General features: G+C 49.8%; 1 protein-coding gene across 9 annotated transcripts in view; it reads left to right on the top strand.

The window, feature by feature from the left end:
• The window catches only part of PPCDC (phosphopantothenoylcysteine decarboxylase), a 36,787-nt gene extending 12,719 nt beyond the window's left edge, over positions 1-24,068 (top strand). For 4 of the 9 annotated variants that reach the window (XM_066344769.1, XM_066344768.1, XM_066344774.1 and 1 more), the window contains 4 exons: positions 6,778-6,873; positions 7,769-7,897; positions 12,263-12,431; positions 15,522-17,524. In XM_066344769.1, coding sequence (XP_066200866.1) covers positions 6,778-6,873; positions 7,769-7,897; positions 12,263-12,431; positions 15,522-15,613 — 486 coding nt within the window. In that variant the 3' untranslated portion in view covers positions 15,614-17,524. The other 5 variants (XM_066344772.1, XM_066344776.1, XM_066344773.1 and 2 more) reach the window with 5 other exon arrangements.
• The last annotated feature ends 2,235 nt before the right edge of the window (positions 24,069-26,303 follow it).

The following is a 26,303-nucleotide window of genomic DNA, read 5'->3' on the forward strand; positions in this document are numbered from 1 at the left end:
TTGTGTCTTACCTGCTCTGGCCCCGTGCACATGATAGGCTTAGTGAACATTTGCCACCTGAGACATCATTATGAGGCACTGGGACCCCTATCAGTCAACCAGAAACCTTTCGGGGGTTTGTCAACAACTCTACCTTCTCCACAGCTTCCCACACCATGTGCTGACTGCCCTGAGCACCACAACTCCTTCTTCCTGGACTGTACCTGCCTCCCCATGCTCAGGGTCATGTCAGGTGCTTGGCTGGCCCCAGGCCCTAGGCACTGCCAGTATCAACACTGGTCAGCTCATTGTCAGGAGCCCCTGCCATGTGCATCAGCCCAGAGTCCTGAGCTACCAAAGGTCAGGGCTCCTTGCCCTGTGGCAGGTTAAGTCATGACTGATGCTTCCCCTCCAAAACCCTCATGGATCCAGGAGCCATCATTATGCCCCCTGCCAGAAATACTTGCTCTTCCCCGGCCAATCAGCTAGGGCATCCAGCTGTGCCCTTCTTCACTCGTGTATACCAGTGCCTGCTTTTCAGGATGGTCGCCACTAGCCATATTCAAATTCAAATTTGAATTACTAAAGTTCACTTAAACCAAAATTTAGTTCTGTAGTCACACCAGCCCTACCTCAGGTGCTCAGTGGCCCAGTGTGGCACATGGCTGCCATGCTGAGTGGCCGAGGTGAGAGGTGGCACATTCCCATCACTACAGAGAGTTCCACTATGTAATTCTGTAGAGCAGGTCATTTTGCCTCCCAGGGGACACTGGACAATGTCCAGAGATATTTCTGGTGGTCTTGACTTGCAAGTGGGTAGAGGCCAGAGGTGTGGTGGGAGGTAGAAGTTCAAGCTATAGGGTCTGTCTCCTCCAGTGTCTGTGGACGTACCTCTCTACAGGTCTCTTGTAACCTGCCTCAGAAGTAGTGTGGGCCAGACAAGGGGCCCAGAGTGGAAGAGAAGGTATCACCCCAGATTCTGTTTTCATTTCCCTCCTCTGACTCCAGGAGCCCAAGATATCTTGCTGATGTCTCTCCAGCAGAGCAGAGGGAACCAGACTTGCCAGTTAGTTTCCGGAAGAAATTGCTGTAAATGCCAGGCAACATGCAGGCAGCTCACATCATAGGGTTTAGCCAAGCCTCGGTCATACTGCACAAAGAGAGTCAGGTTAAGAATATAGATATAAAAAAGTTGGCAATGGTCTTGCTGGGGGACTACACACCAAGTTGCCTTTTAGGAACTATGCATTATGTGGGAGATTGTTACAGTGCCCAGCCTTGCTTCTACTGGGACCCAGGCATGTGTAAGATAAGCCAAAGAGGGTTCCTGCCCTCAGGAGTTTTTCTTGCCCTGCCCAGGCTCCTTGGCATTTGCTGGGACAAAGGCTAGGATGAGTGAGTGAATAGAATGAGTAATTGAGTATCTCAGAAGGTAACACAACTTGCTATTTTTTTGTTCTGGGGGCCCAGCCTTTGACCCTTGGGACCTTCAGGCAGAGCAAATAAAAATGAAAGAACACAACCCTAGGGCTGGCCATGCAGATGAGTGACATCCCTCTAAAACCAGGAAAACTGGCCAGGGCCTGCCAGAAAGCACTGAGGTCAGGGTCACTTCCAAAGAGAGGTGACCAGCCACTTCAGTGGGGTCATGGTGGGGGCAGTAGGAAGAAGGGACCTATCCTGTACTTTTCACATTACTCTTTAGGTAAAGACAGTGATCCCAGGAAGCTCCCTAACAACTGTGTGCCCTGGGAAGGCAGCCAGAGAGGGATCAACTGAGAGACTGGGGGAGGGGCTTAGAGGGGAGGTCTCAAGTCCAAGGTGGGAGCCCTGCATGGATCCCTGGCTGGAACCCTCCAGGGGCCAGGGAGAGGCCAAATGAAGACTATGAGACACTGAGTGGATGTAGAGGGGAAAAGCTGAGAGGAAAGAGGGAGCCCCTAAACAGGGTCCTTACCAACGGGGGGCTCCTGAACATTGGCCCCAAGTGCAGTCTTCCCCTTGAGATCTGGCAGGCAGTTTGGGATCTGGGGAATGAAGGAGAACTAGATCTTCAGGAAGCAGTTTTCCAAATTTCAGAATGGAAGAGGATGGGCTGGGGACCTTCCTAAATGTCATATTATTCAAGTGGTTGGGGAGCTGTTAGCAATGAAAGCATGTACCCACGGGGAAAAGAAGGCAGTGACTAGAAACTGGTCTGAGCACCTGTTGAGAAAGGTTGGAGAACAGATGGAAAGGGGGACATATAAGCAAAGGTGAAGGTGGTATATGGTCCTGAGTGAGCCAAAGTGTGACCAAGAGGACGGTTTACATGTTACACGTGGTAGGAGGGACCTGCCCCCCAAGTTGTGGGAGTCATTGCCTGGTCTTGGCAGGTTCTATCCTGGGGTGCTGAGGTTCTAGTTGGTGACACAGAGGATGTGTGGGAGGCAGCAGAGGGGCTGGGAGCTGCTGGTGACTAATGCCCATTTATCAAAAAGACAAAGGAGGTGGGCTCCACAGACAGGCTGGCAAGCACTTAAGAAATGATTGTCACTGGGCTTGATTGGGCTCTCTGGGAATAGGCATAACTTTTTTTTTTTTTTTTTTTTTTGATTCAGTAAGAGGAGGGGAGGCAAAGAGACAGACTCCCACATGTGCCCCGACCAGGATCACCCTGCAAGCCCACTAGGGGGTGATGTTTTGCCCTTCTGGGGCATTGCTTCCTAGCTCAGCAGCTGAGCTCTTAGCGCCTGAGGGGCGAGGTCATGGAGCCATCTGGGGGGGGGAGGCACCTCGCTGAAACCAATCTTACCATCACTGTGGGAGGGGAAGAGAGGGGGAGTGAGAGGTGGAGAAGCAGATGGTTGTTTCTCCTGTGTGCCCTGTCTGGGGATTGAACGATTGAACCTGGGACATCCACATGCCGAGCAGATACTCTACCACTGAGCCAACCGGCTAGGACCTCTCTACCTTTCTGTTCTTTCTGGATGATTTCTTTTAGTCTTTATATATATATATATAATTTTTTTTTTCACGACAGGGACAGACATGCCTGACCAGGTGGTGGCGCAATGGATAGAGCGTTGGACTGGGATGTGGAAGGACCCAGGTTCGAGACCCCGAGGTCGCCAGCTTGAGCACGGGCTCATCTGGCTTGAGCAAAAAGCTCACCAGCTTTGACCCAGCGTCACTGGCTCCAGCAAGGGGTTACTCAGTCTGCTGAAGGCCCGCAGTCAAGGCACGTATGAGAAAGCAATCAATTAACAACTAAGGAGTCGCAATGCGCAACGAAAACTAATGATTGATACTTCTCATCTCTCCATTCCTGTCTGTCTATCCCTCTCTTTGACTCTCTCTGTCTCTGTAAAAAAAAAAAAAAAAAAAAAAAAAAAAAAGGGGGACAGACAGGAAGGGAGTAAGATGAGAAGCATCAGCTTATAGTTGCATCGCTTTAAGTTGTTCATTGATTGCTTCTCATATGTGCCTTGACCCAGGGGCTCAAGCCAACCCAGTTACCCCTTAAGGGGCTCAAGCCAACGGCATTGCATTTTAAGCCAGCGACCTCTGGGCTTAAGCCAGTGACCTTGGAATCATGTTGATGATCCCACACTCAAGCTGGATGAGCCCTCACTCTAGCCCGCAACCTCAGTGTCCCTGGTTGACACTGTATCCACTGTGCCACCACCGGCCTTATGTTGAATTTTTTATTTTACTAATTCATAATTTTAATTTCCAAGAGTTCTTTTTTGTTCTCTGTATGTTTACTTAAAAAATAGCATCTGGCCCTGGCCGGTTGGCTCAGCGGTAGAGCGTCGGCCTGGCGTGCGGGGGACCCGGGTTCGATTCCCGGCCAGGGCACATAGGAGAAGCGCCCATTTGCTTCTCCACCCCCACCCCCTCCTTCCTCTTTGTCTCTCTCTTCCCCTCCCGCAGCCAAGGCTCCATTGGAGCAAAGATGGCCCGGGCGCTGGGGATGGCTCCTTGGCCTCTGCCCCAGGTGCTAGAGTGGCTCTGGTTGCGGCAGAGCGACGTCCGGGAGGGGCAGAGCGTCGCCCCTGGTGGGCGTGCTGGGTGGATCCCGGTCGGACCCATGCGGGAGTCTGTCTGACTGTCTCTCCCCGTTTCCAGCTTCAGAAAAATACCAAAAAAAAAAAAAGCATCTGATCTGATTTGATCTGATATCTTTTTCCACTTCTAAAAATGTTTATATATCTTAACTGCTTTTTTTTTTTTTTTTTTACAGACACAGAGATAGAGTCAGAGAGAGGGATAGATAGGGACAGACAGACAGGAATGGAGAGAGATGAGAAGCATCAATCATTAGTTTTTTGCTGCGACACCTTAGTTGTTCATTGATTTATTTCTCATATGTGCCTTGACTGCGGGCCTTCAGCAGACCGAGTAACCCCTTGCTCGAGCCAGCGACCTTGGGTCCAAGGTGAGCTTTGCTCAAACCAGATGAGCCCGCACTCAAGCTGGCGACCTCGGGGTCTTGAACCTGGGTCCTTCGCATACTAGTCCAATGCTCTATCCACTGTGCCACCGCCTGGTCAGGCTCTTAACTGTTTTTTGTTTGGTTTCATTTTGGGGTTTTTTGTTCTCTTTGTTCTTGGTGGTTAATACACTTTACAAAATCCCTTTACTCTTACTTTAATAGGCTTTTGGGAGGGAGTAGAGTTTAATCCACCTTATTCAACTGAAAGTTTATTCTTTCATTTAACCATTACCTATCTTTTTGTTTTATATATTTATTTTTAATTTTTTTTCTTTTTTTTCTTTTTTCTTTTTGTATTTTTCTGAAGTTGGAAACAAGGAGGCAGACTCCCGCATGCGCCCGACCGGGATCCACCTGACCGGGATCCACCTGGCACGCCCACTAGGGGGCAACGCTCTGCCCATCTGGGGCATCGCTTTGTTGCAACCAGAGCCATTCTAGCGCCTGAGGCAGAGGCCACAAGCACAGAGCCATCCTCAGTGCCCAGGCCAACTTTGCTCCAGTGGAGCCTTGGCTGTGGGAGGGGAAGAGAGAGACAGAGAGGAAGGAGAGGGGGAGGGGTGGAGAAGCAGATGGGCGCTTCTCCTGTGTGCCCTGGCTGGGAATAGAACCCGGGACTCCTGCACGCCAGGCCGATGCTCTACCACTGAGCCAACCGGCCAGGGCCTTTTAATTTTTTTAATTGAACTTACTGAGGTGACATTGGTTCGCAAAACTACAGGTTTCAAGGGTACATCCTTTTGTCTTAAATGTGCCTTTTTAGACACAGTTTGATGTGATTGATGGATTTAAAAACATCCAACAACATGTCTGAATTTTGATGAGGGAGTTTAGCCCATCGTATATTTATGACAATTGCTAGTATATAAGGACCTCTGCCATCTTATTTAATGCTTTATGCTCAGCTTTTTCTCTCTGCTTCTTTTTTACCTTTCCTGGTCTTTATTGTGTGGATTGAATTTTCTCTACTAATTTGAAAGTTAGGTATTATTTTTACAGTTACCTCTGACTTAGGGTGCCCCAGGGCTGTTCTAGAAGGCACTGCAATGCTGAGTGGGAGTTTGATTTAAATGACCTTTTCAGAGGTCCCTGTGGTTTTGAGCAAGTTGTGCTTATGGTGGATTCTTAGGGGGAGACAGAAGGGAGAATGGCTTCGTGCAGGAGCTCTCCAGTAGGGCTGGGAACACCAGACCTTCTGAAGTTCCTCGGCAGGCTGCTCTGAGACATCTGCTTCCTGAAACCTCTCCCTGGGGAGACGATGGCGACGGCTGGGGACTAGGTTAAATGGCATACTCCATCCAAAGAGGCAGCTGTTACTCAGTCCCCCAAGTCGTTATCAGTAGGAAAGTGGGTCCTGCGGTGTCAGAGCTTCCAGTTTTTCGAGAGAAGCTGGGAAACTGGATTTCCTATGTGACATCGTTAGATTTGTCTATGCAGGACAAACGGCATGTCTGCAGATTGGATCTGGTCCAGGCACTGCCGCCATGACCCCTGCTCTGGTTAGTCAGTGATTCTGTCCTTGTCACCCTTTGACATTTCTCCCTCTTAGATAAATGTCCCCCAACAGTATGATTTCCTACATCTTTCCTCTCTCCCAGCCACCTCTTCTGGGCCCCTCCATCCTGCCAGCTTAACGAATAAGTGCCATTTGCACCACCGTGTGCTGCTCCTCACAGCTGTCATCCTGTTTAGCACCTTAACTGTTCCCCTTGTCTGCACTGTTAACTGACCTAGTAAATGAGCAGCGTGAAGGTCAGCTGAGTCCTTCCCCCGCGAGTGCTAGGTACACGGGTCTGGTTTCTTGGGTCTGCCCTTGAGTCCTTGTTCCTAGAAGGGTGAGAAGGGACTCTGCTTGCTCTCACTAGGGCACAGATGGACGTGTAGATACAGACACTGTGCCAGGCCTGACCCCAGCTCCCCACTGCCTTGGCCTGCAGAGGGCAGGCCTTCCCTGTGGTTCATCGCTTCGCACTGTGAGCTATGCTGCCTTGAGAGGGCCCCTCTCTTGCCATAGCCTCTGGGGCTCTCTTCCTGGAGTCCTGTCGTCTGCCCTGCCTGAGCACCAGGAGCCGGCAGCTTTATGTACACCGGGCAGCTGGTGCCTCATTCTTCAGATAGGGAAGTGAAACAGCCACACCTGGTGGTGGGGCCTGACCTTTGGGTGACAGTGGAAGTGGCTATGCAAACTGCCAGGCAAGACGTCCTCTCTGTACCCAGGCTATGAAGGAAGCACTTGCTCAGCGTGGTCTCACTGGCCTCCAGGGGTACCTCTGCTAATGGTTTCTCTCACCCCTCCCCCCTGCTCTTTTTCTTGGTGACAGCTGGAAGTAGCAGTGGTCACAACTGAAAGAGCCAAACATTTCTACAGTCCCCAGGACATTCCTGTCAACCTCTACAGTGACGCCGATGAATGGGAGGTCAGTGCTGGGGGCCCCAGGGCTGTGTTCCCTCACATTTCTACAAACAGGATGGGACTGTCCTCCTGCAGCCTGGTAGTCCTGGTGGCCGGAGCAAACAGGGCAGGCTCAAATCGGAGGTCAGGGCCCTCGGGGCAGAGGTGATGAGGAAAACATCTGTCCTAGCTTCTGGCTTGTAGGAGGCCTGCAGTTTCCTCCCACCCCAGGCTGAGCTTGAGCTCAGCACTGGCTCTGTGCCTGAGGTTGAGTGTCCTTGTACTTATCTGGGCTGATGAAACCACGGAGAAGCTCTGTTCCCCTTACCCTAGTCCACGTGGCTCCAGTGTCAGGGCTGTACATAGTGCCTTGCTTCCCATGGTCTCTGGGCCCTGCGTCTCCTCTCCTGCAGGAGGTGGGTACTGGCCGCCTCACCAGACATTGAGTGTTGTTGTCACACGGGTGCCCTGCCAGGCATTTTTAAACATTCTCAGCCTATAACGTTTCTGATTGGTCCATCTTCTCCAATCCCCCGCCCCTCCCCCATTTCTCACTGCCCCAGACATTTCACATTGTCCACTGGTTTGGACAACCCAAGCATCCACCTTAAGCAGACAGGGCAGGAGTTCCCTGCCAGATGTCAGTTCTCTTGAAAACCAAACCATAAAGGGAATAGCTTTGAGGGACAAGGGGCATTTGTTTCATAGGCCTGGTTTCTTTCAGGCGTTTGGCTCTGTAGCCTATGCTCTTGCCAGCTTAGCTGCAAGAGGGGGTGGCGTTGGATGTGGGCAGGGGTGGCTTAGGTGGACTCCCTTGGGTTCCTGACTTAGTGTCCTTGGCCTGTGTTGCATCCCTTCCCATCATCCTCCTCCCACACAGAGAGGCCAACCCTCTCAACCCATTTCTTTCTCTCTGCCAGATGTGGAGGCACCGGTCTGACCCTGTGCTCCACATTGACCTGCGGAGGTGGGCAGACCTTATGCTGGTGGCTCCTCTGGATGCCAACACCCTGGGGAAGGTGGCCAGTGGCATCTGTGACAACTTGCTCGTGAGTGACTCCCTGTGTCCTCCTCCCTCCTTGGGCCTTGCTGCCAGGTGGCTGAAATAGACTGCCTTTGCGTGAGGTCCTCACCTTGGAACCCTCTGTGGTGGACTAGTTGGCGTCCCCCTGCCCCCACCATCTCACCTCTGCTCTGGCAAGCAGGCAGAGGATATGGTCCTGATGGATGGGCTCGCTTTGTGGATACTTCTGAGGCTACCCACCTCTCACCAGTCCTTGGACCCTGAGCTCCTCTCCCTTTATCCTTCATTCATGGGCTGCTGTTCTGCGAGTCTCCCTGCCTAGGCCCAGCGACTGTCTGCCAGTGCCTGTCTCCTAGCATGTCTCCCAGCTCAGCCCTAGCAACTGTCTCCTAGTGACTGCTTCCCAGAACCTGTCTCCCTGTTCAGTGCCTGTCTCCCTTCCCATTGACTGTCTCCTAGTGCCTGTCTCCATGCTCAGCAGCAGCGACTACCTCCCAGGGACTGCCTACCAGCACCTCTCTCACAGTACCTGTCTCCCTGTGCCTGTCTCCATGCCCAACCCCAGTGCCTTTCCCCCAGCACCTGTCCCCCAGCACCTGTCTCCCAGCGCCTGCCTTCTCACTGGGATCTGGATGTCTCCATGAACAACTGATAAGTGTTTGCTTCCTTGTGGCTTTCTCACTCACACTCATCTCGTCTGTCACTCTAGCCACAGGTGGAGGTGTGGCTTTCCTGTGTATCATGAAGAGCTGGTGGGGAAGCGAGGAGAAAGATAGGGCAAGAGTGGGAGCAGGTAGACGGTGTAGAAGAGCCCAAGTTCAGCTGTGCCAGGGGACTGGTGGACCTCCAGGGAGCTGTTGTCCTTAAAGAGCCTTTGTGTACTTTCCTGTCCTGGGCAATTTGGCACAACCTCTCTGCCTTCCCTCTGCCTCAGTACCCTCCCTGTGCTCCTTCATTGAGCTTTTACCTGCTGTGAACTGGACCCCATGCTGAGGGACACACAGGACACAGTCTGAAAGGGATGGTTTTTGGTCACCCGTACAGGCGAGGAGGGAGTATGCTCTGGTGTGTGGTCCAGTCTTCAGTGACCTTGGTTGGTCCTTTGACAATAGAGTCACCCCCTTGCACAATGCTGGGCGTGTAGTAAGTGTTTGATAAATACTTACTGTATGAATGGGGTAATTACTGATTTTACATTGGCAAGCAGCCAGGAGTTTTCCAGGGTTTAATATGGTAAAGAAATGAATGATGAAGCTGGGTTAGTATCTTTGGGGGTCAGGTAGGTGAGTCTCCTTCTGTGCTTGTTGATGATGCTTAAAGTACCCTTGGAAGAATGCACTCGAGATTGCAGCATCATTTGAGTAAGAACACAGGGTAAACAGAAGAAGAGCAGCAGGCAGACCATGTGGCCAGGAGCAGGGCCAGGCAGTGCAGAGATGGGCGAGCCTTGTGGAAGTGTGATCAGGAAGGCTTCCCAGCCTGCCCTGTGGTGGTACAGTGAATAAAGCATTGGCCTGGAATGCTGAGGTTGCCGGTTCTAAACCCTGGGCTTGCCTGGTCAAGGCACATACAGGAAGCAACTACTATGAGTTGCTTCCCACTCCTCTCATCCTTCTCTCTCCTGTCTCTCAAATCAATAAATAAAATCTTTAAAAAAAAATAAAAAGAAATGAAAAAGGCTTCCCAGTGGGACTGGTGATGAGGCTGACAGGACCAACATCATTTAAGCGGGTTGGAGTTGTATGTGACCAGCACTGTGTCACCAAATCTCTGAGCTTCCACTGCTGGTCAGCAGCTGGCCAATGTGGTGAAGCCCTCTGACCTTGAGGAGGTAAGCCTTGGCCTGGGCCGCTCTCAGAGGGCTCCCTCCTTCCTCCTGAAAATTCTGTTTCCTTGTTTTCTTCAAAACTGCCACTGCTCCTTGAAACCTTTAGGGTTCCTTCCTCCTGAGTTGGCTGAGCAGTAGTAGAGTATGTTCCCAAGAGCAGCCCCCAGACCATTTTCCTCAAGGGGTTTCACTCAAAGGCAAATATTTTAAGGAATTGCAAATTCCTTGTAACGTTTAAACTGTCACCATCCAGCCCTGGCCTCTTGGCTCGGTGTATAGGGCATCAGCCCCACGTATGGGCGTCCTAGGTTCAATCCCCAGTCAGGACACATGTGAGAAGTGACCATCTGCTTCTCTCCTCCTCCCTCTCCATTTCTCTCTCTCTTCCCCTCCTGTAGCCAATGGTTTTGTTGGTCCTAGTACATAAGCCTCAGGTGCTAAAATTAGCTCAGTTGATTTGAGCATTGCCCCAGATGGAGTTTGCCAGTGGATCCAGGTTGGGGCGCATGTGGGAGTCTGTCTATCTCCCCTATACTCACACATTTAAAAAAAAACAACTCACCATCCTTGCTCTGTGGCTCTGTTCTCTCAAAAGATGTTTTCTCCTTAAGTCCCTGAAAAGAAGCTCGCCCTGCTACTTCCCTGCTTCAGTTGTCTTCCTTTTCCAGTGCCCATCACTCAGGGTTCTGATAGAGCAGAGTGCTAGGTGTGATCTGTGCGCCAGCCGCTGGGCCTGTGCACCTGACCTGCCCTCTGGCCAACTCAGTCCTTGGCTCCTTGGTACTAAACAGCTAAGCAGATCCAAAGAGAGAAGGTGACTTCTTGAGTCACCAGTCTAGCTGGGAGCTGGTCTCCTGACCAGGATCCAGGCCTTTTCTCCAGCCAGGCGGATGCCCAGGGGCAGAGGCTGAAGTGCTGATGACAACACTGGCCAAACAGAAGTGATTGTGGGAACTAACGCTTCCTTTCGTGCCTCTTGCTGCCGAAAGGTTTGGAGGGGCTGTGGTTGGTTCAGGAAGCCCTGAGCTTCGAGATGAGGGGGGCAAAGCTATAGGGGTACAGACATGGAGGGGTTGAGGATGCACAGAAACCCCAGCCCAGCCTCCCCCATTCCACATGCAGTTGGGGGCTCTTCTAGATACACTCATGACTTCTGCGGAAGCAGCAAGTGGCACGGGGCCAAGAGGAGGTGTGACTGAAACTGTCCACTCAGAGCTTGGTTGGAACCGAGAGGCTCCTTCCTGTCCCAAAAGAGGGAAGAGGCACCAACAGGGATGGCCTTGGCCCTGGCCTCTCCATTTCATTGTTCTCTGCACTCTCCTCTCTCTTACCAGACAGGCTGCACTTAGGAAAGGGGTGTGCCGGCCTGTCTCTGAGGGACCAGCGGTCCGGGAGAAGGTGCCTAGGTGTCAGCATGGAGGCACACTCTTCTAAGGGCCCCAGAGCTTCCCTCTACCCCAGGCAGCCTTGATCCAGGGTCCTGCGCCTGTGACCTTAACAGGAGTCCTGTTCCGAAGCCTGGACTTTGTGCCAGGCCCTGTGCAAAGAGCTCTAAGGGTTTTTTTTTTTTTTTTTTTTTTTAATTTATTGATTGATTTTTAGAGAGAGGGAAGAGAGAGAGAGAAGGGGGAGGAGCAGGAAGCATCAACTCCCATATGTGCCTTGACCAGGCAAGCCCAAGGTTTCGAACCAGCAACTTCAGTGTTCCAGGTCTATGCTTTATCCCACTGCGCCACCACAGGTCAGGCTCTAAGGGTTTTCACCTTCAGTCCTCACAGCGAACCAGGAGGGAGGCTTTTGCAGGGAGAAAACTGAGCTTCTTGGCATTAATGTCCGAGTTCTTATGGCTAGTTAGAGTGCATAACTCAGCAGGATTTGAATCTGGGTCTATGTGGTTGTCAAAGCCCATAGCTGCTCTGATCTGCGACTGCTGGGCTGGCCTGGAAGTCAGGAGGTGATGAGGCTGCGTGATGCAGTGAAGGTCACGGAAAGCCTCCTGCCCAGGCCATCGTCTGGGTGTGTGACCTTGGGCCACTGCTCACCTCTGGGGCGTGCAGCTTTCCCATCAGTGAAACAAACTGCAGGGGGGTGGTTCATGGGTCAAATATGGGAGAGGGTCTTTTTCATGTGTGAGATGCTTTTGGTGCCAGCTTTAGTTGGCCTTGAAGTAGAGCTGGTGTCCAAGTGCACAGGCCCCACCTGCTGAGCTGTCTGGTTTTGGCTTTGTGGTCACTATAGAGCTGGCCCTCTGCGTCGGGGTTGCTTCTGTCTGTGAGGTGTGGAAAAGCCTGTGTCTGGGCGCAGGGAGACCCACTGATTCAAAGAGGATAGGGTGTGGTAGAGCACTTCCTGGGCCCAGTGCCAGAGCCTGCCGGGGGAGGGAAGAGACGTGACCCCGCCCCTAAGGGGCGTGACTCAGCTCCCTTCAGGCTGCAGCCCCCAGTCACCAAACCATGTGGTTGCTTGTGGCCTGGAGGATGGCAGACATATGGGATTTGGGAAGGGGTGGGGAATGGGTGGCAGGCTGAGCAACAAGCACCTCTCCCCCACCCTCCTTTACAGACCTGTGTCATCCGCGCCTGGGACTGCAGAAAGCCCTTGCTCTTCTGCCCAGCGATGAATACCACCATGTGGGAGCACCCCATCACCTCACAGCAGGTGGGCCAGCTCCAGGCCTTCGGCTACATTGAGATTCCTTGTGTGGCCAAGATGTTGGTGTGCGGTGACCAAGGTGGGCACCTAGCCAGCCTTTCAGCCTGTCCTCACTGCCCAAGGTCAGAGCTGGGTTCAGATCCCAGCCTGGTGTGACCTCAGGCAGAACCATTTTTCAAGCCCAGCTTTCTCACCTGGAAGGTAGCAGTCATAGCTCCTTCCCCCAGCGTGGTGAGGATTAGCTAAGGTTGTTTGTATAAGGAGCATGGTTCATGACAGCCACGCCTGCTCCTGGGGCTTGGCCTGGGGGTTTCAGGGGATGTGATGGGCTGGCTTAAGTTGGAGGTCCAGTCTCTTAGCTCCAGGCTCTGGGAGATGCCCACAGGGGAGCCCTGTGTGGGGTGGGTGTGAGGGTGGTACTCTGACTCAGTCTGTGTGACCATAGCAGATCTTTGCTCCCTAGGTCTGGGGGCCATGGCCGAGGTAGACACCATTGTGGACAAAGTGAAGGAAGTCCTCTCCCAGCACACTGACTCCCAGCAGAGCTGAACCAGAGCCCCTGTCATGCGTGTCCTTCTGTACCCCGTGTGTCTTCAGGCCCAGTCACTGCAGGGGGGCATTGGCAATGTACGGTGGGGATTCACCTGCGCTGAGCAGGGGTCTGGCCCGTTGCTGCTACACAGTCTCCAAGGGCCCAACCTGCCACAGGTTAAACTGGACCAAAGGCCCAGGTTTCGGCTTCTTTCAACCAAGAAACACCGCTGTCTGCAGCTGCTCCCTACCTTCCCTGGGGTGGTTCTGGTAAGCCAGAGGGGCAAGCTGCTGGACTGTCCCTGTGCCTCTGGGCGGGGACTGAGGAGCGACTGACCAACCCCAAGCCTATGTAGTGTCCAGGAACTGCTTTTAAAATCTGCCTGGTTGAGAGACCCTGGTGTGGTGGCCCCTGGCTGGGCCCTGGGGCCTTTCAGCTGCCTCAGGGTGGCAGGATCCTGTGATTTCCCATGGGCCATGGTGTGAGATTGGAGCACCAGGGAATAAATCACAGTGACCTTTGGAGAGACTCTGCCCTTCCTCACAGTCCAGGCCCGTCTGTGGTCTCTGAGATCAGGAGTATTACTAGGTGTGGGTGGGAGGGTCCGACTGACTACTGACTGGAGCATTTTAGGCCCCATGCCATGTGGTGGTTAAGGGCCACAGGGCTCTGAAGCCAGACAGCCCTAGTTTAAACCCCAGCAGTGGGGCCTTGGCTCAGGGCTCAGCCCTTCTGACCCTCCTTTTTCTCACCTTGAGTGCCTAACCTCCCAGAGTTATTGAGAGGACTCAATGAGATAAGCTGTGTGGGGGTAACCCCCACTGAGTCCCCCTTACACAGTAATTGTCAAACAAGTGGAAGTTAAAGTTAGACATATTTACGTACCAGTGAGCGTTCCTAACGTTTATGAAACAGACTGTCTCATTCTGGGCAAAATAAAATCCCAACCCTCAGCAGATGTAGACCTTTATGCAAGTGATAGGCAGAGACAGATTTAATGGCGGGCACACCAGGCACGCGCCCTGGGCCTCGACTTTTGAAGGGCCCCGCAAAACCCCAACCTTACAATTTTTTCTAGTGATACCAAATTTGGTTTGGTATGTGCAATTTTAACATTAACAGTACATAATATTTTTTTATTTATTTAAAAATATGGTTAAAATGTATTTTTATTTTCCCTCTCTCCTTTTTTTTAAGGGGCCCTAAAATATTTTCTTCTGCGCCCAGGGCCTCAACCAACCTTAATCCACCTCTGGTGACAGGCTTTCAGCCCTAGAACTGAGGCCTCTGGCTTCCTGGCGTCCTCATCAGTGTTACTGCGCCTGAGGTGGGGCCTGAGTGTCTGTATACCCCACCTCCCACCCAACAGCACACATGGGTGCAGAAGTCCTCTCCAGGCAAACACTCAGCCCTAGAAACGCAGGCCTGCCTTTGACCCACATGCCATTTGGTGGCTTCCCCGGGGAGGCGCTTGTTTGCCTATGTGGAGCTGAGATTAGGGCTGGCTTCCTGGCCCCCTGCCTTCCAGGCCAGAGGTGAGAGGGACCACTGCGGCCAGAGGTGTTTTGAAGGGGCACCAGGAAACCTGCTGGCTGGAACCAAGGCCTCCCACAGCCTCCAAGAGCCTTTATCTCTATAGCACTTGACTTAATCAATGACTATATCATTGGCTGGTCAGAGCTGGAGGTTAGGGCATGGTAAGGGCCTGGATAGCTGAAATCCAGAGACAATCGTAAAGTTCCACTAAACTGGGTTTCCATTGTTCCTGTCCACCTAGCCCTTCCTGTCCCTCAGCACCCTGCCAATGAATGGTTAGACTTTCCCGTTAATAGGAATGGCTACTGTTTACCCAGTGCTTACAGTGGGCCAGGCTCTGCTGGACACTTGGGGAGACAGTTGTCCAGAAGCCCTGCTACAAAATACCTGTTAATAAAAGGTCACAGGAGCTGAGACATTTGCCGGCATTTGCCTGATACCCCTGAAAACAGCTGGAGCTGCTCAGAGCAAACTGAGCCTTGTCAGCTGGAGGGGAAGAGATGTCCCCACAGATGTGGGCCAGCTGGAGACCCCTCCCTTGAGGTCTGCCACTCCACTGTGGCAGTCCTGCCCACTGTTGCCAATTTTGTGTGGGGGTCTGGATGAATTGGCTAGGGCAGATGAGCCCAGTTGTTCCCAAGCTGTGCCCAGTACCTGAGCTGCATTAGCCTGGCCCCATCTGCCTCAGAGGTGCAGAGGTGGGAGTGGTCAACATGCTTCCCCACTGAGTGAAAGCTCTTGAAGTTATCATCACTAGGCAGACATGTTTCTTTGAGAAGATGCTAGCTTCCCTGATGATTTTTATAGGATTTTGGAAGTATGACAGAATAGAACATTTGGGTCTGAAATTTGCACTTGTGTTTGGCAGCTTGGAGCTTCTGTGGGCTGCCCGGGCTGCTGCTGGGCCAGGGCCCAGCCCACGCTGGGCTGTCCTTTCCTCCTCCACAGGCTGATGTATCTTCTGCTGCATCCCCATGGCTTCAGGAAGGCCCTGATTACTGGGCAGAACACAAGTAGCCCTTTGTGACCTAGCCCCTGCCTACTTTCCTAGCTCTAACCATTACCACAGCCAACCCTGTAGGGCTCCCTGTCCTTTTGCAGAGTGGACACCCGTGACCCTGATAGAGTGTTTTTGCTTCTTGCCTTCGTACATCCTGCTGCTTTTACTGGAAGGCTCTTCTTCACCTGGCTGACTCCCAGTCATGCCTTTGATGTGCCTGCGTGCCACCTCTGGAAAGCCACCTCTGGCCAACTCAGGCTGGTGCCCACAGTGTGCCCTCTCATTTATTATAACAGAATTGCAATGGTGAGTTTACTTTGTGCCCTCCCTAAAGTTGGGGTTGACCAGAAGGGAGGAGTTGTCCTGCTCCTCACAAAGCCTGTAAGACATCCCGGGCTTCTTGTGCCGACGAAATTAAAAAAGTGCGGGTAGACAAGGGATGGTCTGCTTCTTTCTGAGCAAGACACATGTAACCTAGAGCCATACAAGCAAGGACTGATACATGTCACTGCAGAAAAGTAATTCCGCCTAGCAGTAACCCAAAGTCCAAGGACAAACAACAAACCAGGAAAATAATTTATAGCCATAGAACAATGTTCTAATTCCCCTAATACATAATGAGCTCCTATATAGGGGGTCCTCGGGTTATGACACAGTTCCATTCCTACAACAGTGATGTAACCTGAATTTTGGTGCAAGAACATAAAAACATAACTAAGCCACAGAAAAACAAAAAGGACATAAGTATACTATACTGTCATAACAAAAAATGAGTGTAAAAAAATCACCTTTATTCCTGTGGTTGGCTTGCACACTGGAAGGGGCATTGGAAGATGGGAGAAAGTGACCTATTGGGAGGAGGAAGCTGGAGAGGCAGGAGAACCTGCAGAAATGTGCTGGAGATACTGGGTCAGGTGAATCAGGATTGCCTGACTTTTTTTTGTTTTTATGGGAGTGAGCGTTATAAACTCGAAACATATGTTCAGACTTCATAACCTGAGGAGCCCCTGTACACTGATTTGAAAAGGACCAGCAACATAAATAAAAAGGGAGCAGAGCATAAAAACAGTATACACACACACACACACACACACACACACCCTTGAACATTAAAAGCTACTCAACTACATTCATGAGGAAAGTGGTACACATAAACCATATTGAAATTAAAGTTTTCACTTGATAGATTACAAGAGTGTGGGGAATGGGCACCTTCACATGTTGCTCTTTGGAGAGCAGCCTAAAAATACCTTTCAAAATCACATAAATACCTTTACCCAGCAAATCTAGGAATTTGTCCTATGGAGACACATGTGACAAACTGCAGTGCTATCAATGGTACTACAAGACTGGCAGTACTCTCACCATTTAACAGCTGGAGTTTGCTTCCATAAACCAGGGCTGTTCCTACACTGGGCTCTATACCACCCAAGGCAAAGTGTGGGGCAGCTTCTCAGGTGCTGGGATTGGATTCTGTGTGAGCTACATTGTGCAAAGGAAAATGCAAGCAAGGTTCAGAGCAATGTGTGTTGTGTGCTAAGTGTATAAAAAGTGAGGGAGAAAAGGAGATGGTGTTCATCTCAGCAGATGTATGCATCAAATACCTACTGAAAAGTAGACAAGAAATCCGCCATTGTTTGCCACTCAGTGGGGGGACTGGGTGCTTGAGAAACAAAGGTTGGAGGCTGAGTTCATTTTAGGGTTTGAGCCAGCTGACTAAATTATCTACCACACAAGCAATGAACTACATGCATCTAAAAATAGGTTCCTGCCTGACCAGGTGGTGGCTCAGTGGATAGAGTCTCGACCTGGAACACCAAGGACCCAGGTTTGAAACCCTGAGGTAGCTTGAGTGTGGGCTCATCTGGCTTTAGTGTGGGTTCACCAGCTTGAGTGTGGAGTCATCGGCTTGAGCGTGGGATCATAGGCATGACCCCATGATTGCTGGCTTGAGCAAGGGGTCACTGGCTTGGCTGCAGCCCCCTGGTCAAGGCACATATGAGCAATCAATGAACAACTAATGTGATGCAACTACGAATTGATGCTTCTCATTTCTCTCCCTTCCTGTCTATACCTCTCTGTCTCCCTCCCTCCCTCTCTCTAAAAAAAAAAAAGAAAAGAAAAGAAAACCTGAGATGTTACCATCTGCCTCTGAACAAAGAACCCTGGAGTCAGATCCTAGTGATTGACAGGTTGTTTACACTGAGACCTTCCTGGTGCAACCAAATATTCTATAAAACTCAAGGCCACCTGACCAGGTGGTGGCGCAGTGGATAGAGTGTCGGACTCGGATGCGGAGGACCCAGGTTTGAGACCCCCGAGGTCGCCAGCTTGAGCGTGGGCTCATCTGCTTTGAGCAAAGCTCACCAGCTTGGGCCCAAGGTCACTGGCTCGAGCTAGGAGTTACTCGGTCTGCTGAAGGCCCATGGTCAAGGCACATATGAGAAAGCAATCAATGAACATCTAGGTGTTGCACCGAAAAACTGATGCTTCTCATCTTTCTGCGTTCCTGTCTGTCTGTCCCTATCTATCCCTCTCTGACTCTCTGTTTCAAAAAAACCCACAAAAAACTGAAGGCAGGTTTGGTACCACCGGGGCATGGCAATGGGCAGGATCTGGCCAGAACTGCCAGTTGTCTCATAGCAAAGGAATGTTGGGAGTAGATAGGCGTGAGGACAAAAGGCAGATGGGAGATTTGAGCTTTGGGGCCTTTGAAGAGCAAACTGATAATTCAGGTGTAATCTGGGAACGTGTCATTCCCTGGCTGCAATGGTCTGATCTCATAGGGGCTCTCTCTGCTGAAAGTACATGGTGACCCTTTGCCTGGGGGCCCACAGAGCAGGTCCTTGAGGGTTGGAGGCCCTATGTGCTCCCTTTTGGGCCTCTGAATCCTGGAGGAGGGGGCAGAGTTCACAGGTTCTTTTGTGTGTCTGGCCAAAATAGATGCAGGCTGGTGGGTTCATAGTAGAGAGAGGGTCTTGGAAGCAGTCAGAATGGGCAGGAACACGGGTGCACACTGGAGAGTGAAGCTGGGACACCCCTCACCACCTGCGGTGGGACTTGGGGGTGGGGTAACAGGCACTTCTTGTTCTTGGGAGGGACCAAGGCTTAGGAGCTCATGTGTCACCTGGAACTTCTAAAAGTTATACTTTTGGGAGTATGGAAATAGAGCTCTCAAGCTCTCTTGGGGAGAGACTGGCATGACGGGCCCCATAAGGGAATTCATGGCTGCCCAGCACTTGGCCTGTGCCAGACATGCTTTGCATACCTTGTCTTGTTTAATCCTCCTAACAATCCTTCAAGATAGGCATTGCTGTCTTCACTAAAAATATAGGAACCCGAGGCTCAGAGAGAAGAGTATCAAAATTCTCCTAACTACAAACCAAGACACGGCTGCTTAGAGGGGGTTTGGATATGGGCTATGATGCCCCCACCAGCCGGACTTGAGATGAGACTAGAAAGAGAAACAGGTAGGCTGACTGTGTATTTTGTTGTTCAAAGTGGGCACTTCTGGGAGTGAAAAGGGACAAGAAATGCACCAGGACTATAGGCATCAACTGGGTGTATGTCTTGGGCAGATCAGGACGTGTGGTCACTCCCTCCCAAGACTAGCATATGAGCAGCGGCTAGGGAAGGTGCATGAGTGTGTGGTGGGGGACTGGGGCAGTGTGGCAGCCTCCAGAGTTGTCTTCTGCAGACTTCCCTGATCTTCCTGGACCTGTGCAGGAGCAGTGGCCAAAGCAGGGAGTTTCTGGGAAAAACGGGTCATTCATTGAACTGCCTGATTTCTACAACTAAAAACAGGAACCCTGAGATGCTGAATGGCAGGTATCCTGAAGTCAGGAGTGTCCTCCCCTGGTCTACAGATTCTGCTGTGACTCAAGCTCTGTCCCTCTGGGACTCCTGGGCAGAATGTAGTGGTTTGGATGCAGGCGTATTCTAGGCTAGGGACAGGAAGTATGCAAGACCAGGCACAGGTGGAGGGTTCGGGAGCTTAGGAGTTAGCTCCTGCTACATTCACCAGCCAGTCTGGCATTCAGGGGTGGGTCCCCAGCCATCGCACAGACAATGGAGGGCCCAGTCCAAAGCTCAGATGGCCTTTGCAGGCACCTTGACATACTGTGTCCCAGGTGGGTATGTGCAGGGGATCTGCTGCAGAGCATGCAGCCAGGCAGATAGTGCCACCTGCATGCTCCCAGGCCTGGGCAGGCTGCTGGCTTGCAGGGCTGACGAGTAAAGGAAAGTCCCTACCCCCACGGGTGCCAGTCTGCCTGGATGCCTCACACCAAGTACAACAGCCCAGGGCCTCTGCAAGCCAATGTTGCATCATTGAGGGCTGATTGTTTCTTTATTTCTTCCATTCATTAAAAAAAAAAGAATTAATAGACTTTACAGACAAAGACAAATACCATATGGTTTCACATATGTAGAATCTAAAGAGCAAAATAAACAAAATAGTAACAGAAAAATAGACACAGAGAACAGACTGATGGTTGTCAGGGGAGGGGGGTTGGGTGGCTTGGTGAAAAAGTGAAGGGATTAAGAAGTACAAACTGCTGACCTGTGGTGGCGCAGTGGATAAAGTGTTGAACTGGAATGCTGAGGTCACTGGTTCAAAACCCTGGGCTTGCCTCGTCAAAGCACATATGGGGGTTGATGCTTCCTGCTCTCCCCTTCTCTCTCTTTCTCTCTCTCTCTCTCTCTCCCTCCCTCTCCCTCTCTCCCTCTCTCCCCTTTCTAAAATGAATAAATAAAATCTTTAAAAGAAAAAATCAAAGAAGTACAAACTGGCAGTTACAAAGTGGTCACGGATGTAAAGTACAAGTACAACATAGGGAATACAATCAATAATAGTGTAATAACTATGTGTGGTGCCAGGTGGGCACTGGAAATGAGGGGGGGACATTTTGTGATGTGTATAAGTGTCACACCACTATATTGTACACCTGAAACTAATATAATATGCAATGTAAACTCTAATTCAAAAAATTAATAGACTATTTTTTAGAGCCATTTTAGGTTCACAGCAAAATTGATCAGGAAGTGAAAAGAGTTTCCACTTACACCTGTCACCATGTATGTCCAACCTCCTGGTTGGTGTTCATTCACTTCTCAAACTCTGTGTTCCAGACACCATCCTGGACCAAGGCCCTGCCCCGTGCTCAAGGTACTTCCTGTTCAGTTAAGTAGACAGAAGAGCAGATAGACCAGCCCAGGGAGGGGTAAGTAGCTGATGGTGCCAAGGGAGCCCTGAAAGACAGCCCACTGGTCTGCAGAGGAGGTCAGAAGAAGGAGGAAGGATCACTGGAGAGACCCTACCTGGGCTAGATTCTAAAAGCATTGTAGATGTTAGAAAAGAGAGCAGGGAGGGCAAGAGTGGGGGTGCATTGTCAGGAGAGAGCATTGCTGACCCAAGTTCTGGGTCTGGCTTTGAACTTGGACATGTTAAACAGAGGCAGGAGGAGCTCCATCCTGCGAACCCAGAGAAAGGATCCAGGTGGGCCAGAGCAGGCCCAGGGGCATACCAGAGTGGGCAGGTCCAGCACGCCCTGGACAGAGCCTGGAAAAGCTCAGGATCGGGACTTCAATCTGTGGCTTTAATTGTGCCCTGAAAATGCTTTCGAGGGTTTTCACCAATGTCTCAGGTGCCAGTCTCTGGAGGACAGAGGTATTTGTTTCAATGGTCCAGGGGCTCACACCCCCATCCCTTCTGCTCAGACACTCTAACTTGGACTGACAGTCTTGTGTCTCACAAAGAAACAGGCAAGGCCTGCCTGGCACAGCCTGTGCCTAGTTGGCTTCTCCATCATGCCAGGTGTTCTCCACTTCTTTCTCCTGGTGGTTCCAGGAGAGAGGACATGAGCAAAAAGAACCCCTTTCTAACCGAGCAAGCTGACTAAAGCACAAGAACAACAAGGACCCGGACCACTCTCCCCAGCCAGCCTGAGGCAGAGCCAGAGTTACCAGGCCCTCTGAGCCAGCCCCCTGTGAGGGCAGCAGACAGGCCCCGAGTAGATGAGGGTGCCATATGCAGCTGGGCTCAGAGCCTCTGCTTGCTCAGTTAGAAAATGGGGGACAGTAAAGTGTGCCCTTTATCCGTGGCTCTGATGCCATTGAAAGCAAAGGCAGTCCACTAGATTTGAGAATTTCAGAAACAGAGATGCTGCAAAGAGCAGAAGAAATGTCAAAGAAACTCACTGGTAATCTCAAAGAGGACGGAAGAGACACGCCTCCTGAAACATGAACAAAGTGCTAATAAAAGGGGAACTTCAGAGAACATTTAAAATGTGATGACTGGCCTGACCTTTGGTGGCGCAGTGGATAAAGCATCGACCTGGAATGCTGAGGTCACCGGTTCAAAACCCTGGGCTTGCCTGGTCAAGGCACATATGGGAGTTGATGCTTCCTGCTCCTCCCCCTGTTCTCTCTCTATCTCTCCCTCTCCTCTCTCTCCCCCCTCTCTCTAATAAAAATGAATAAATAAAATCTAAAAAAGTAAAGAAATAAAAAATAAATAAAATGTGATGACAAAGTGGTAGAAAGATCATGTCAGGGAAACCTTTCAGAAAGTTAAACAGAAAGACACAGAGATGGATATAATAGGATAAAAGAGAGAAAATTAATTAGGTCAATCTGAGATTCAACATCTGACTGATTCAATTTCCTGGAAGAGAGGATAGAGACAAAGGCAGGCAAAGATATAAATATAAAAAAGTAAAATAAGCTCTGGCTGGATCGTTCTAATACGCAGAAGTTGTTGGTTTGATCCCCGACCAGGGCACATACACAATGTTTCTCTCTCTCTCTCTTTTTTCCCCTCTCTCTAAAATCAGTAAGTTTTTAGAAAAATAAAAAAATAAATGAAGCCACATTAAAATGCCACCAGAAGAGCTGCCACCCTAGAGGAGCTGCCTTGCACATCTTATGCCTCAAACCTTTGGAATGTAAAAACCAAGTAAAGTAGTAACCTTTGGATTGGGTCTAGGATTACATTGTTTTCCAAAAAACTGTTTGCAAAAATAACAAGAAAGCTGTTATTATGATTGCTGTACTGATGAACTCCTGGATTGAAAATTAAAGACAGTCTTTACAATTACTATCACTGTGTTAGCTTATCTGCACCTATAGAAATCCCTTCCTTCTATTGATGTTGTTTCTCATAAATACCACTTGCCCTTTGTTTCCTTATGAGAACACTATTTGAGTTTCTGTCTGAGTTGGTGTCTCCAGAATAGCTGTTCTTTTGGGTCTCAAATAAACGTTTATTGCCTCTCACTTTGACCTCCTTTGGAAAAAAAGTTCTTTTTATTGGTTTTAGAGAGAGAGGAAAGGAGAGTGAGAGAGACAGAAACATCAATCTGTTCCTGTATGTGCTCTGACCAGGGATCGAACTGGCAACCTCTGTGCTTCAGGGCAGTGCTATAACCAACTGAGCAGTCTGGCCAGGGCTGGCCTTTTCTTTTTCCTTTTTTTTTAAATTTATTGATTTTTAATTTTATTTATTTATATTTATTTTGTGACAAAGACAGAGAGAGTCAGAGAGAGAGCCAGACAGGAAGGGAGAGAGATGAGAAGCATCAATTCTTCATTGCAGCACCTTAGTTGTTCATTGATTGCTTTCTCATATGTGCCTTGACTGGGGGGGGAGTGGCTAGAGCAGACTGAGTGACCCCTTGCTTGAGCCAGTGACCTCGGGCTCAAGCTGGTGAGCTTTGCTTAAACCAGATGAGCTTGCGCTCAAGCTGGCGACCTCGGGGTCTCAAACCTGGGTCCTCCGCATCCCAGTCCGACACTATCCACTGTGCCACCACCCAGTCAGGCTTAATTTTAAGTTAACATATGTAACTCACAATAAACCTTTTTTAGGAAAGACAAAGATGTCTTAAGAGTTGGCTGAGTATGCAGCACAGTGAATGAATACAAAACAAAGCAAAAGCTTTCACCAAGGTTCATCACTGTGAAATCTTAGAACACCAGAATTAGAGAGAAGGTCGTGGGAGCCTGACCAATCAGTGGCACAGTGGATAGAACGTTGACCTGGGATGCTGAGGACCCAGGTTTGAAACCCCGTGGGTGCTGGCTTGAGCCCAAAGGTTGCTGGCTTGAGCAAGGGGTCACTGGCTCAGCTGGAGCCCCCAGTCAAGGCACATATGAGAAGCAATCAATGAACAACTAAAGTGGAGCCACAACAAATTGATCCTTCTCATCTCTCCCTGTCTGTCTCTCTTACTAAAAAATTGTTTTAAATAATAAATGAATAAATAAAGAGAAGGTCATGGGAGATGGTTTCTGGAATAGTGACATGAGAGACTCTGTAGATCCTCTCCCCAGTAAAACAAGTATAACCGATAAAACTTAATTAAAAAATAAAAAAAACAAGGACACTACTCGTTTATGGATTCTTGCTGTATTGGCCAAGAGTTTGCTTAAAGGTTTTTAATCACTGTAAAAAAAATAGAAGACTGGATAAAGAAGATGGGGCACATATACACCATGGTATACTATTCAGCTAGAAGAAATGATGACATTGGATCACTTACAGCAGAATGGTGGAATCTTGATAACATTATGCAGAGTGAAATAAGCGAATCAGAAAAAAACAAGAACTGCAGGATTCCATACATTGGCGGGACATAAAAGCGAGACTAAGAGACATGGACAGGAGTGTGGTGATTACGGGGGGTGGGGGGAGGGAAGGAGGGGGAGGGGGAAGGGGAGGGGTACAAAGAAAACTGGATAGAGGGTCACGGAGGACGATCTCTCTTTGGGTGATGGGTATGCAACAGAACTAAATGATAAGATAACCTGGAAATGTTTTCTTTGAATATATGTACCCTGATTTATTGATGTCACCCCATTAAAATAAAAATTTATTTATAAAAAAAATAAAAATAAATAAAAAAACAAAAACCTTTACATTCTCTGGAAGTTACTCTAAAGGCACATTGTAAATAAGCATTTATTTAAGAAAACCTACCCAGTCTTGATAAAAAGATTCAGTGGCTGTGGCATTTGATCTCTCTTTTTTCTTCCTTTTTCCTCCCAGCTCATTGTGACCCAAGCTGCACTTCAGTCAGATCTATCCAAGAACATAGGGCTCTCTCTGTCCCCAGTTCCAGCTGAGGGTTACAGTGTCTCCCTGGGAGTGGCTGACCACTAGCATTTCTCATCCTCTCTACCTCCCAGCTCTCTGTTGCAGAAGTTGTATTCCAGGTGAGAGTGAATGGGGGCTAGGGGCTCTGTTCCTCATGCCATTTCCAACTCATAGGGTGTAACCCTGACTGCAGGCACAGCAGGCGGAAAATACTAGGGCCCTGATCTCCCTCATCCTGGTTTGCCCATAGAAGGGAGGTTCTGTCCCTGGAGAGGCAAGTTTAGAAGACCAGAGGCTATTGTCCTCCCTAGCACCCTCGTAAAGCAGGGCTGTCACTCCAAAACACCAACTTCAGAGCAGTGGCACACAGGTTTTGTGCAGGTAGAGAGGAAGGCCGTAAAAACAGAGCTCAGATACTGCCCCCAAAGAAGGTGACTTTATTTGGAGCAGTGTGGGGAAATTCAAGCCTGTGGTGCTCTGAAAATTAATGGAGATAGTGGCAGTAAGCAATAAAGAGAAGGCTTGTAGCTCCATGAGAAAAACATGCTAAACCTTAGGCCACCTAGATGTCTCCCAGAGAGAAGCAGAGAAAGAGAAGAGCCTGCCTAGGTCAGAACAAAACTAGAAGACAGTCCTTGCCTGACCTGTGGTGGTGCAGTAGGTAGAGTGTTGACCTGGCATGCTGAGGTCACCAGTTCAAAACCCCAGGCTTGCCCAGTCAAGGCACATATGAGAAGCAACTACTATGAGTTGATGCTTCCCTCTCCTTCCCCCTTCTCTCCTCTCTAAAAGTGTTTTATAAAAATCAAGCAATAAAATCTAAAAGAAAAAAAGACTGACCTCAAAGGGGCTTGAATTTGATAATATCAGACTGGAGCAATTTATGACCAGAGCATTGTTGAAAAGAGTAGAACAGTTAACAATTGGTGAAGGCTAATAGCTAGGTGTGATACCATTAGAGACAAACAGCTTAAGAGAAAGAGATAAAGAGGGCCCTGTTAAAATCACTGTTGCCCTGCCTGGATAGCTAGCTCAGTTGGTTCATCCTGAAGCTCAAAGGTTGCTGATTTGATCCTCAGGGCACATATAGGAGCAGCTTGATGTTCCTGTTTCTCTCTCTCTCCCTTCCTCTCTATAAAATCAGTAAAATAAACATTTAAAAAAGTGGGGGGAAAAATTCCTTTTTTTAAAAAAGCACACTGTTATCCCATAGTGAGAGTGCACTTGCCCAGAGATGTCCCTTCCCAAAAGGGATATCAAAGACTGCAGGGGAAATAAACTTCACTATGAAAGTCTAGCCCTGGCATGACCAGGTGGTGGCACAGTGGACTGGGATGCAGAGGACCCAGGTTCAAAATCCTGAGGTCGCCAGCTTGAGTGCAGGATTGCTGGCTTGAGCGTGGGATCACAGACATGACCCCATGGTTGCTGGCTTGAGCCCAAAGGTCCCTGGATTGAACTCCAAGTTTGCTGGCTTGAGTCCAAGGTCACTGGCTTGAGCAAGGGGTCACTCACTCTGCTGTAGCCCCCGGGCAAGGCACATATGACAATGCAAACAATGAACAACTAAGGAGCTGCAACAAAGAATTGATGCTTCTCATCTCTCTCCCTTCCTGTCTGTCCTTATCTGTCCTTCTCTCTGACTCTCTTTCTGTCTCTGTCCAAAAAAAAAAAAGTCTAACCTTGGCTGGTTGGCTCAGTGATAGGGCATCAGCCCAGCATATAGATGTCCCAGGTTTGATTCCTGGTCAGGGCACACAGGAGAAGTGCCTGTCTACTTCTCCACCCC

Source organism: Saccopteryx leptura, chromosome 6 (genome assembly GCF_036850995.1).
Source record: "Saccopteryx leptura isolate mSacLep1 chromosome 6, mSacLep1_pri_phased_curated, whole genome shotgun sequence".
Lineage (NCBI taxonomy): Eukaryota > Metazoa > Chordata > Mammalia > Chiroptera > Emballonuridae > Saccopteryx > Saccopteryx leptura.